The following is a 13,869-nucleotide window of genomic DNA, read 5'->3' on the forward strand; positions in this document are numbered from 1 at the left end:
TCTCTTTGATGTACTTAGACTGAGTGATATAGATACCATTTCTATTATGTTGTATCTGTAATCCAACAAAGAATTTTATTTCACCAAACATGGACATTTCAAATTCTTTATTCATTTGTTCTAAAAATGCTTTGCATAAGTCATCATTTCCTATTAATAGAGTATCATCAAGTAATATCTCTGCCAATACAATCTTCTTGTCTGGTCCTTCCTTGATATATATGCTACTGTTATCATTTGTTCTTTAAAAACCAATCTGAATCAAATAGTTATGTAGTATTTCATACCAAGCTCTAGGAGCTTGTTTGAGACCATATAGAGCTTTGTGTAATTTACACACCATGTCTCTTTTGTTTGGATCAACAAAACCTTCTAGTTGTTCAATGTAGACTTCCTCATCAAGAATTCCATTCAAGAATGCAGATTTAACATCCATCTGATATACTTTAAATCCTCTATGAGCTGCATAAGCAAGTAAAGTCCTAACACCTTCTAATCTTGCAACAAGAGCAAAAGTTTCACTGTAATCAATACCTTCTTGAGAATAGCCTTTACATACCAATCTTGCTTTGTTTCTTGACACTTTTCTATCTTCATTCAACTTATTTTTGAACACCCATTTTGTATCAATCACATTTTTATCTTTGGATCTAGGTACAAGAGATGAGGTTTTATTCTTTTCTATCTATTCTATTTCTTCATTCATGGCCTCAATCCAACTTTCATTTTCCAATGCATCTTTAACACTTCTAGGTTCAAATTCAGCAAGTAAACATGTACCTTTTAGTTTGCTTCTTGTCATTGTTCCATCAAATTTGTCTCCAATTATCTGATTAGGAGCATGATGCCTTCTGACATATTTAGCCAATACAGGTTCTTTGACTTTTGAATGAACTGCACTATCTTTATTTTGAATTTCAACTTTTGGCTTGGGTCCTTCTATCTATGGCTCAGGTTGTTTAGACTCGATATGCATTAACTTGGTAGCCTCTAAATGTGACTCGAGTCCCTATGACTTGGTTTGAACTTCCTGCAACTTGGTAACTGATGGAGATTTGGAGAGCTCGGGAGATGAAGTCTCCTTTTTGTCAAATGTGTTTGGAAATGTATTAGGTTCATAGTAGACAAATCTTGTATAATCTTTTGGTTCCTTTTTACTTTCTTCTTCAGTCTTTGACCTTATCAAATTTAGCATAACTAAGAGCAGATGCAATGTCAATCATCATGATGTTATGATTCTCCTTCTCAGCAATATCATCAACTAATAATGTTCCAATGGGAGTTTTATATTCTTCATCAAGATATTTGCATCCTAAATCACTAATGGTAGCCAGATAAAGCCTCATAAGTCCTTGCCATGCTGCAAAGTTATCTCTATTCAGCTTTGGAATCTCTCTCCTGTAAGACATCATGATCTTTAGCTTAGGTCTTTCAAACCTTCTCTAAAAGCACCAAAAGCTCTTATATCAATTGTTGCAAATATAAGAGGAGTAACTGAGAGTGGGGATGAATTAGTTATCACTAAAATATATTACAGATCCCTTCGATGTTAATTAAGATTCAAACTGATAAAACTGATTACTGTTGATACTCGATAAATACATAGAAATTGTTGTAACTCTGCAAATGCAAAGTGTGAATTACTTTAATGAATCTTAAAATGTTATCAGTAGCTACTTGCAAACATGAACACATGAGACACCAAGATTTAACGTAAAAACCCAATTTGAGAAAAACCACCAATGTAACTAGTTACTTTTTTTCAGTCTTCTGAAGTGAGCCCTATTAGGAGCCAACCCTATTAAAGGTTACAAAACACACTATTAGGTGTGACCCTATTAGAGGATTTAATCACGCTATTAAGAGTGGCTTTGCAAAAGGTCTTAAAACAATTCAATGGAATTGTCACCTTGTTAGAGGATTTACAAATGGTTGTTAAACCAACTCTGTTAAGAGATTTTAGTTCACTGCTACAATGGTTAGAAAGTAACAATGAAATGACCTAATTTTGATGCATCTGAATTGCTGATTACAAATCTTTGCTTTGGTTCATACTAGATCCTTCTTGATTGAATAATACTTTTCTACTCCACAAGGATATCTGCTTATCCTTCAAATTCACTTCCCCTTCTTATCTCTTTCAACTCATTCAACTTGCATCTCACACACTTTGAAATCACAACTTGACCTTTTTACTTATACCTTTCAGATTGTCAAGTCAGCTCAAATACAAATTAGAATAACCAATATTTATCACCTCAGTCGACTAAAATCAATAAGTAAAATAATTAAGCTTTACATGCCAAAATAAGAAAATCCTTTGGTAGCTGACCCAGCTCAACAGAAACTGATTGTGAAGTGATTTCCTGTGTTAGCCAATAGAAGCTTGGTTAATACTGTGAACTTACAAAATTCCTTTGTAACTAACTCTTCTCAACTTTTCCTTTTGTTTTAAACTGAGTGAGCTCGGTTAACACTCTTTTATGCTTGACTTCCTTCGACACCCGAGTGAGCTCGGTAGAAACTGCCTTCTGCATAGAGTAAACTCAAGAATGCTTGGTAGACTAGAAAAACTGTCTTCACTAAGCAAGTGAGCTCGACATGCATTGACTGCCAACTAATATGATATTTGTGTAACATCAAAGACAACACATAATTAATCAATTGTATCCAATAGATACTTGGAGCCTTTAGGCATTTTGAATTTTGCTATATATGTATGTGATATTGTTATAATGGAAGTACTTAGTATTTTCCATTTGATTAAATATTCCATGTATTGATCTTCTAAAATGTCTATGGTGAATGGTTTATCAATGTTATGATACACATTTGAATTATGTGTTTCTCTATATATAAAAATCCCCTATGTTTTTAGTCATCATCCCCTAAGTTCCTCTCCCCTAAATTTTGGCTTCAACTCGTACTTGTACCGAAAAATCCATGGACCATAGATTTTATATATATATATATATATAACATGAATAATTATATATAGGAAATGATGATTTACCAATAACAATAATGTATCTCAAATTGAATCAATCCGATTGAAGCTACAAATCTTAACATGCATGTCATAGATTGTTGGTCCAAATTTGAATGGTAAAAGTGGCTCAACCCATGTACATGGTTTCTCATGGCTAGATGGATTGGTAGACATGGATAAGATTAATTGGTCATCGAGAAGAAATAAAAATGGCAGAGAAATATATCAACTTAGTTGTTCATGCATGGATTCATGAGGGGAGATAGACATCAAAGAAACATATAGGTATGCCCATAGTCCTTTAAAAAGTACTTACAATATTTTCCTAAAAATATCCTTTGAACAATAACAAATAATCCACATAACTCTATTGCAATCAATGCATCATTTTGAATCGCATCCTTGCTTGAAAAACTTAAGACAAATTGTGTAGACTAATTTGAACAATGACTACGGGGAGATATCAAATGCAATAGAAAGACACACAATGTGCAAAGGAGCATGCCTTTGCATAAAAAAGAGGGAAAATTGACTTGCAGGTATGTACACCAACTGCATTTTTTATTACTAATATAAATATTGTCCTTGTACTCATTTGCACAAAATGGTTTTACCTTTCTCATCTAATCGATGGGTATATTGATTCTTGGTCAATCAATGCAGAAGGGTCCAAATTGTATGAAGATTTACAAATAGGAGAGAAAAGGTTTGAACCTACAAGAAATGATGAAGAAATGATGATAGACATAACAGTGACAATCAGTATGTATTGCAACTTTGGAGGGCAAACATAGATTGGCAACTTGTTCCAATGACCAGCTCATCCAAATGGCTAGGAAGAGATATAGATAAACAAACAAATTGGTCCAACGAACTCTAGAGCAATGAACATGCAAATGAGGCTATAAATTTTATTAGTAACATGAAAAGTATTTGTTTTCTATTTCATGAATCTATAAGCTATGCTAATCTTACCATTAAACAAGAAGTCAATACAATCATTTCACACTCACATAAATGCAAATGACTCTCCCTTGTTAATTATAATTCAGGGTACAATAGGAACATGCAAATCTCATCTGATAGGTGCTATAAATCAAGCCCTTTAGAATGCTTCATTTCCAAATCAATCTCCACTACTACTTGCATCAATAGAAGTTGCCACATTTAATTTAAAAAATAATTTATTTTTTATATTATAAAATTTTAAAAAAATCTTACATATTGTAATATATTTATATTTAACAATTTCTAATTAAAATATAAATTAATAATACTTACAATCATAATAAACTTAATTTTTTTGTTAAGAATATAAACAAAAACAGGTAGCAACAAATTTTTTCTACAGGTAGCAACAATTATCAAACATGTTTTATCCGACGCAACAGTCTTTTAATCGATCATCTTTGGGAAAAAATATCATACTTCACACTTCAGTGAATTATTAGAGAATAGCCAGGCAGGTGCAACAAACATCAAACATGGCATATATCCATATGAATTCATAAATCATGGCTTGGACATAAAGATGTAGCATTCAATAGTAATCTAGAATGCTGCATCGAATATAAGAAACACATGTATTTCATATATAGTGAACACATGTATAAATAAGATTCATCACATTTTGCTAAAGTAAAACTAATCAAATAGTCCAAAAATATACAACCATGACAAATACATATCTAATATTGAATGCACAGTCAACCATCCAGATTCTAATACAAAAGTTCATAAGACCAAATTAACATAAATACAAAACATTATCAGTAAAACGAGTAACGGAACAATAACACTGAACAAAAACTCCTGAGACATTACAATAGATTCTCAAGAAAACTAATGATGCACAACACATTAGAGAAGAATTACATTGTTCTTGTGAACATTGATTTGAATTTGATATTATTTAAGAAGCAAACTGAGATAGTTTTTCTTACTACACAGAAAAAAGTACTTGCTATTCACGTGGAAATACCCAAAAAAAGTACTTGCTATTCATGTGCAAGTGATCAATCTCCAGAAATGATACCACTCTTTCCAGCTCTATAAATCAACACTACTCGTTCAAGAGCTTGAAGATTGTTTGCAGAACTTATCACGGTTTATAATTTTTATCATCCTGTTTGATGACAGATATCCATGACAATAAGTTAAGGGTATTCTGTAACAGTGCTGCAATTGTTTTTTCTAGTATTACATCAGCTTAGAAACAGAAAAACATTTTGCTCTAGATGCTTTTTGCCATGTCTTTTATTTCACCGAATTTAATTAAGAATTTCCCCAAAATCAGCCTTCTCTTGAAGAATAAAAAGTTCATACCTTTAATGTATCATCAGGAACTGTGGGTAATGATGATGCATATACTCTGTCTCTTGCGTTTCGTGCCTATCCATAATACAACCAATGTTCATGTGAGTAAAAAATATAGTTGGTGTAGTTTTATATCCATGGATGATATTCTAAGCATTCAGTTATTTTCAATGCCAAATCATAGTGGATTTAATAACAGAGAGAAAACTTCGTTGGTCTAGATGCTATGTGCATGTGGAAATGAGACTTGGTCTTAGAGTGTACTCAGCAAGTCTAAAATTTTCAACCCGTCAAACACTTCACATATGTTTGCCAACTCAGAAAGTACTATAATTTAAAATCTCTTAAAGAAACATATATTTCTTGTAGAGTTCAATTACAAAATGTATTAAATTAGAAATTGACATCTCAATAGATAAAATGCGTAGTTTTATAGCACTAACATCATGTGAAAAATGCATTTTATCCACCATCGACATTTTTACCTACATTTTTTAGCATCTAGAAATATGCGAGAGTTAAACTTGAGAGTACTTGCCTAATAATAAAAATTAGAGTACAGCAACTCTGAGAGTACTTGCAGAGTTTGCAAACTATGGCACATGTAATGTGCATCAGATCAAAATGGTTAAATCATATAGATAAACTTCAACCCCAAATGAAATTTGAGATTAGTCTGATATAAATAAGATTCATCACATTTTGCTATTTGCCTTTGATATTCATTCTTGTGTATTGCAGATAATAGTCAGCTAGATTCAAAGCAAGCATCTATGTTCGTGATATCAGTGACAAAAATAATATATATTACAGGCTGCTGTTTGTCATTGATATTCCTTGGCTTCATTTATAATTTGCATTTAGATAATACTATTGAGTCCTATGCATCATAATTAAGTACAGAGAAATGGACGCGATTCATGTCTTTTTTTCTCATAAAAACAAAAAATGCTGCAGTTATAAATCAACTCTTTAGATTAGTGAAAATGGAGCTACTTACTTCTTGTTCCCAGTCTATACATGTTGTAACTAGGAATAGTAAAATTGATTGTACAGAAAGGCCACAGATAATTCCAAGCCAGAGTCCCTGGAACATACATGAAAATTTGGCATAAGCAACAAATTGAAATGTAAAAATGTGATATTCTCTTCCTTTATTTGTAAACACCATCATTTTCCCTGCTGCCCACAGGTAGTTGTGTGCTTTCTCTATTAGGAAAGTTTTGAACAAGTTTCTTTTGAGTTTATTTTTCGCAATTGCTTTATGTTTTTATATGTTAAAATATAGCCAAAAGAAGCTTGTGATAGGAAATAGCACTTAGGATTCAGTCGAATAGTCTACAACTATGTAGCAAAGAAAATCTGGAGAATGAGATATAGTTACTAATATGAAGTTAGCTTTATGCCTACACTCAGCTCCTAGAAATTTATGATTAAAAATTTCTAATTTCTGGCATCCTATGTTGAATTAACAATTTCTAAATGAACAGATTATCTACCTCACCTTTACATATGGCTGCTTCATAGCATGCCTTATGACAAGGAAAATAACTTACATTTCCATTCTGCTGATGGAAATGGTCTAGCCAGTTGAACATTACAGTAATAATTTTAATAAGAGTTCTATTTTCTGGATTAGAATTCATCTGTCAAAAGTCTTAACTCTAACAGGTAAGGCAAACTTTATTATTTTTCTGAAGTTCTCATCTATTTCTAAACCATTGAAAACATAAATTCAGAGCTTTGTAAATCAAATCATTCGGGAAAAGGTAGCTGACTCTGACTCTAATAGGTAAGATAAACTTTATTGTTTTTCTGAACTTTTATCTATTTCTAAACTATTGAAAACATAAATTTCAGAGTTTTGTAAATCAAATCGGCGAGGAAAGGGTAACTGACCTTGCCACCAATATGGAGTGCAAAGCCCAAAAAGAAAGCTATCGGAATGCCAACCATGTAGTATGCCCCAAGATTAACATAAGCACCCACTTTTTGCCACCCACATCCTCTAGCAATGCCTGAAATCAGAAATATTATTTCCAATCAACCATTTCATCTACCGAAAGAAGAAAGTATTATGATATAATGATTTCAAAATGGCTATGTTTGTAGTTCCAAATCTGACTATAAAGGGTACATTGAACCTGAAAGAATACATTGGATTCCATCCAAAAATGACGAGGCTGCTAACAATGGGATCATTCTTGAGATATAATCAACAACCTCCTTTTCACTGCTGTAAGCATAGCCCCAAACATATCGTATAGAGAATAGAAGACATACTATCATGATTGCCTCTGTGATTGCTATAAAGAACACTACATACACAGCTAAGCGGGCAGCATGCGAGCATCCAGCTCCCAGTTCATTTGAAACTCGTGTACTACAATGCAAACATTGTGAATTTTTTTGATTGAAAATATTTTTGATTATATCTTTGATAAGGTTAAACGATTCATAGTTGACTAGGTTAAGTGACTAACTGGAATAGTAGAAATTTACAAGTTATCTATTAAAATGCACTTACCTTACAGCAGCACTAAAACCAAAGGGAATCATAAATGCTAGAGTAGAAGTGTTAAGGCTGCAATACATCAAAACTAGCTCAGATAAAAATGAAGCAGATTGTAATAAATACCCTAATTAAGATCCATTTATCATACATAAGTAGAATTCTCACATTATACATACATACCAGACTGAAAGAACTGATGTCTCAAGTTTTGGATTGGGCAACCGACCAGACAAGAGAATAAGTATTTCAAAGGACCAACATTGCAAGCTGTTGATAGCCAACAAACTAACAAAGTAAGTTTAAAAAACCATTCTAATTACGTCTACCATACAAAATAAGTTTTAAAAAATATTCTAATTTTATGGATCCGGTCTATTTGACAAAATGTTCATCATATGCTATGAAATTTGAATATTGGGAAGGGATAAGAGGAAGTATATTAACCACATAAATGCTTTGAAATAGTATGTAGATAACCTGGACCATATTTTGTAGCTAACAGATTAAAGTAGTATACCAGATCATGCTTGCAGATGGAATAGCAAGCTTGAGAAAATGTTTAATATCATGCAAAGCCTCCCATGTAAAGGATGTCCAGGTCCTCTTGCATGCAGGTGAAATCTTAATATATAGTAGAAGAAGTGCCACGTTGACCCAGTAGGAAATGCTGTTTGCCAAGGCAGCCCCTTTGTTTCCTAATCCACTCTTAAACACCAGAACCCAGCACATGGGAGCATGCAAACACAAAGTAATTGCAGAGCATAGCATCATGGGAAAGACAATGCTTTGTGCCAGGAGAAATTTGACAAGGGGTTGAAGAGCTGCATAACCAAACAGACTAGGAATCATCCATCTGGCATATTTCCCTGCTTCAGAGGATATCAAAGGGTCCTGCCCAAATGCAATTAGAATGTTGCCCATGTATGCCCACAACACAGCAAGTGGTAGGCACACACAAAAGAGGGCAAACAAAGCTCTCTGGACATGAATCCCTAGCTGATGGTATTGCTTTGCCCCATACGCCTGTCCACATAGGGTCTCCAATGTACTTCCCATACCCATCTGTACAGACACAAGAGAAAACGGTCTGTATTCCATGCAACATTGCATTCATTGCTTTAAACAAATTTATGTTTTCACTTCTTTGAATATAGTTACTGTAGACTTTAAAATATCCAGAAAGGAGTGAACCATAATAACTGCTTAAATTATATTTAGGGTCGATTCAGTGTGGGCTTTATGCAGACAGAAGATTAGGTTTCCGTAAAACGCTTCTTAAAAATTCATCGAATAAGGAAAGCTTGACTATTGTTCAGTACAAAGGATAATAAATGAAAAACTAGTTTGGATTCATTCATTTCGTTTTAAAGCAAGATTACATTCATGAAAGGGGATTATCAACCCCAAAATAACTTTTGTTCCAATACCAAATGAGAATCTAAGAGATCAAGTTCGGATTTTGTTTTGTAAAACTTTTTAAGAGCTCAGGTTCAAAGGTCCCATACAGGATCAAAATTAGTAACGATAGTTGTATCTGCTGTGCAACTCTGGTTGAAAAGAAGGTTAATTTAATAAATTATTTAATAGATATTATTGATTTCTCAAAACATGCAGCAAAAGATATTGAAAAAAGAAATAGGCTTTATATTTATCCCTCAGGTGCAATCTACACACAAGAACACCAAATGACCCACTATATGATTTGATTCTGTGCTTGGAATCTTATAAGAGAAATTAAGCACATAATGTTTTAAGTTTCAACAATGCATCATAATCATGCATCATAATCAAAACAGTATTTCGGAGGTCAAGTGCAATAATTAATAAGTAGTAATTTGGGTTTTTTCACTCATCTAACTGGAATTGAACTGGCTCACTTGCAATCATAGACTCAAACCCAATCATCCCTATTGCCAAGCAGGTCGGTCAACCATTTACCCAAACTCAACTTGCAATACCCTTTCAATACCTTTGTTAAAGTATTGAGCCCAATGAACAGCTTATTATCAAAGCAACCCGCTTCAGTAGTGCATCAATATGAAATATTTGTTCAGTTGTAGGACTGAAAAAGATATAAAATATAGGTTGCAGGGGATGGCTTATCTGTATAACAGACTAGTTTGATGTCTTATGATTCTACGCTTTGCAAAGTCAATTTGCTCGTTCAAGATCTATCGAATAATGTACACGACGACTAAGTGCAATCAAACATGTAAGGACATCAGTCATTCTGCGGATCTCTTAAACATCAAATATTAAGACTTAATGTTAAAAGTGTTAAATAATTAAAGTTAATTTATTTTTCTAAGCTTAATTTCTTTCTTAATGTGTAACATTTAAGAGTGACCGTCATCCTGAAAAGAAAAAAGTTCAGACACAGATCTAAAGCTTTTACCTTTCTAGGAATTTAAGGAGGATATTAATATCAGGAAAGTATTCAAACTATAAACTCTTACCACAAATGCAAACCAAAGTAAAGCAAGTTTTTAAAATTATACCAGCACAGTGAGACCAGATAAATTTGCAAAGGAAGTAGCAATGGATGCACTAGAGAGAGCAAGCTCCCCTAAATGTCCAACCACCATTACAGACATAACGTAAAAGCTAAATTGTAACAAGTTCACTGCCATCATAGGCCCTGCTATCCAGCATTGTTTCTTTACTTCCTTCCATACTAGAACTGCACTGCACTTCCATTCATCTTCCTCATCCCCAAATAAAACTGCTTCCTCCTCGGGAAGAAGTGTATCTAGCACATCATTCTCCATGGGTGATCGAATGGAAGAGCTACGATCAACCAACTTAAAAGCTGGTTTGTATGTTTACGAAATATCAATATTGAATTGCCTCTGTAGAAAAGAGATGGAAGACGGAGAATAAAAACTACATTGTCTGTTTCGGCAACACGTAGTGGTAACCACAGACATTGTCTGTTTCGGCGTCATGGAGTTCTAACTCACAAACAACATTTGGGCACCCGTATCCTCTAAAATTCACCCCAACTTGAGGTTTTTAAAACTTTCTCTCGCCAGTACCTTTTTAAAAAGATTTAGCACGAAGTAGTGACATTAATGATGAACTCCATAGATTAACCCTCATCTTTTAATCTTCATCAGTCAATTTGACCATAGAATATAGAATATGTTTTTGGAATGGTGGTCATCATTTTTTTTACTAGTGTCTATTTAGCAACAGGGTTATAAGTCGAATAGGCATATGTATATTCTTAAAATTTCGAAATTTTTTGTTTGGGTACACCAAATCGGAATTAGAATAGGAATAAAATTGGAATACGTATTCTAATTTTGACCCAAAAATGAGCATTTTTATTCAACCTAAATAGGTGGAATTGAAATACGTATTCTTAAAAAATCTAAATTTTTGAGTTTGTGAATTCTGCATCAAATTCTAGGTGAACCAAATAAGAATAGGAATACATAACCCCATTTTTTATTCGAGAATAAGTATTCCAAAATAGGTATTTCTATTCCAATTTTTATATTCCCGAAACCAAACATACCCTAAATTGAATATAATAAGTTTGAAGTCACATCTTTATGAACTACATTATAACTGAGTAGATTAATTGTATATTTGGTCAACATTGTATTGTGGGTCTAAAAATTAATGCTCATTAAATTTATATAATTCATATGAACTATCACACAATTATTAAGAATTAATGTAACCATTATATAATCAAAGCTATTCAATTTATATAATTCATATGAACTATTAGACAAATAAAAATTAATGTCATATCTTTCTTTTAGTCTTGTGTCAGTTTTAAAACAAAACAAGCTAAGTATACAAGAGATTTCTAAAAGTGATCTGAATAAAATAGATTAAATCATACCATGAATTACTATATTAAAGCTTAGTACAAATTATCAAGGTCAATAACATTACAAAATCAAATCACCCTCCAAAGGATGTCTATCCCTAGTTAGTCTTTAGAGAACCTCCTCCTTGATTCTCTTACCCTTGTTTCTCATAATGCCCACGTGGAAATATAACACAGAAAAATAATATAATAATTTGGTAAAACTATTTAAACAAATGGGTCAAATCATTAAAGGGTACATAGTTTCACATTGATTTATTTTCTTACAAAGTGGTATGATCACTAGACAAGTTTACTCTTCGTGGCATTAGGAAATCCCTACTTCTATAGCAATGACGAAGCTCATTATTATATATGGTGAAATCCAAAAAGCCCCCCTCTTCTAGAAGATAATTTAATAAGTAATATTAATATATGAAAATAAAATCTAATTTTAAAAAAAAGAATTGAAATGAAATAAATTAAAATATAAAAGAAGTACAAATAAAATCTCAAATAAAATATAAAAGAATTAATTTAAAATATAATTAAGTTTAATGAATGGTAAAAAACATAAAAAAAAAAAGAGATGCGGCTCTCTCAAGCATCACATATAAAGGGAGGATAAACTTGTATTTGGAAGTGGGGAACAAAGAAGAAAATCACATATATCAAAAGAGAAGAGGATACAGAGAAACATTTATTAACTACTAACAAAAGTATATGTCTCTTTCCAATAAGATACAGGGTAAAAGCACAAACTTGTGTCACCCTTTTGTAAATGAAAACACTAACAAAAGTATAATTGTTCACCTTTAATGACATAAAACTGATATTATTATTTAGAATTTGACAATGAAGTAAACTGATGAAATGTGTAGAAATGGATGAAGTTTAGGATTATAGTTTTAAAAAATTATTTGGAATAAGAATTGATATATTTTCCTATTTTTTATAGATAATTTTTTAGTTGCAAAAAAACGTTGAAAATTAGGGGTTTAGTTCCCACCACAAAATTATATGGAAATAAACTTTTTTTTATTTGAACTCGGACTATGTTATAGATAACATATATAGCTAGAACAATAAAAAGTAAAAAATGGCTTTAGACCTATATTTTCTCTTTTATAATAATTCAAATTTCAACTGCATGAAATCGATAGGTGTCATCTCCCACCATATTTTTCAAAACAAATATATTCTAGCTAGAAGAAAAGTTATACATTATGAAATCGATAGGTGTCATCTCCCACCATATTTTTCAAAACAAATCTATTCTAGCCAGAAGAAAAGTTATACATTCTGAAGGAAGGCTCTTTCCTCTAGAACGTCATATAATTTGAACCATCTAACTCAAATTAAAATGGCTTACTTGCAATCATAGACTCAAACCCAATCATCCCTATTTCCAAGCAGGTCAGTCAACCATTTACCCAAACTCAACTTGCAATACCCTTTCAATACCTTTGTTAAAGTATTGCACCCAATGAACAACTTATTATCAAAGCAACCCGCTTCAGTAGATCATCAATATGAAATATTTGTTCAGTTGTAGGACCCAAAAAGATATAAAATATAGGTTGAAGGGGATGGCTTATCTGTATAACAGACTAGTTTGATGTCTTATGATTCTACGCTTTGAAAGGTCAATTTGCTTGTTCAAGATTTGTCAAATAATGTACATGACGACTGAGTGCAACCAAACATGTAAGGACATCAGTCATTCTGCGGATAGCTTAAACATCACATACTAGGGCTTAATTCCTAATCTAAAAGTGGTAAATAGTCAAAGTTAACTTATTTTTCTAAACTTAATTTCTTCCTTAATGTGTGATGTTTAAGAGTGACAGTCATCCAAAAAAGAAAAGAACCTTATCTAAAGCTTTTAGATTTCTTGAAATCTAAAAAGAATATTAATATTAGAAAAGTATTCAAACTATAAACTCTTACAACAAATGCAAACCAAAGTGAAGCAAGTTTTTAAAATTATACCAACACAGTGAGACCAGATAAATTTTCGAAGGAAGTAGCAATGGATGCACTAGAGAGAGCAAGCTCCCCTAAATGTCCAACCACCATTATAGACATAACGTAAAAGCTAAATTGTAACAAGTTCACTGCTACCCAGCATTGTTTCTTTACTTCCTTCCATACTAGAACTGCACTGCATTCCATTCATCTTCCTCATCCCCAAATAAAACTGCTTCCTCCTGGGGAAGAAGTGTA

General features: G+C 32.5%; 1 protein-coding gene across 1 annotated transcript; it reads right to left on the reverse strand.

Annotated features, from left to right (window-relative positions):
• Positions 1–5,090: 5,090 nt before the first annotated feature.
• Positions 5,091–10,765, reverse strand: LOC149572781 (protein DETOXIFICATION 16-like). The gene is made up of 10 exons (XM_089815880.1): positions 10,708–10,765; positions 10,319–10,629; positions 8,338–8,882; positions 8,001–8,087; positions 7,833–7,889; positions 7,450–7,688; positions 7,205–7,323; positions 6,306–6,392; positions 5,315–5,380; positions 5,091–5,114 (listed from the first exon to the last, which is right to left on the reverse strand). Exons 1-10 carry the CDS (start codon positions 10,763–10,765, stop codon positions 5,091–5,093), a joined length of 1,593 nt encoding a protein of 530 aa, XP_089672006.1.
• Positions 10,766–13,869: the final 3,104 nt, after the last annotated feature.

Source organism: Cupressus sempervirens, chromosome 2 (assembly GCF_028749045.1).
Source record: "Cupressus sempervirens isolate cs-2001-9-10 chromosome 2, ASM2874904v1, whole genome shotgun sequence".
NCBI classification, from domain to species: Eukaryota; Viridiplantae; Streptophyta; class Pinopsida; order Cupressales; family Cupressaceae; genus Cupressus; species Cupressus sempervirens.

What these genes read in the sequence shown, in the direction of transcription:
- LOC149572781 (XM_089815880.1), bottom strand. Translation starts at nt 10,765, where the DNA reads ATGACGCCGAAACAGACAATGTCTGTGGTTACCACTACGTGTTGCCGA. An exon ending in AATCCAATGTATTCTTTCAG is followed by an intron (nt 7,324 to 7,449) that starts GTTCAATGTACC and finishes TTCTGATTTCAG; the next exon opens with GCATTGCTAGAGGATGTGGG. An exon ending in TTCCTGATGATACATTAAAG is followed by an intron (nt 5,115 to 5,314) that starts GTATGAACTTTT and finishes GTCATCAAACAG; the next exon opens with GATGATAAAAATTATAAACC.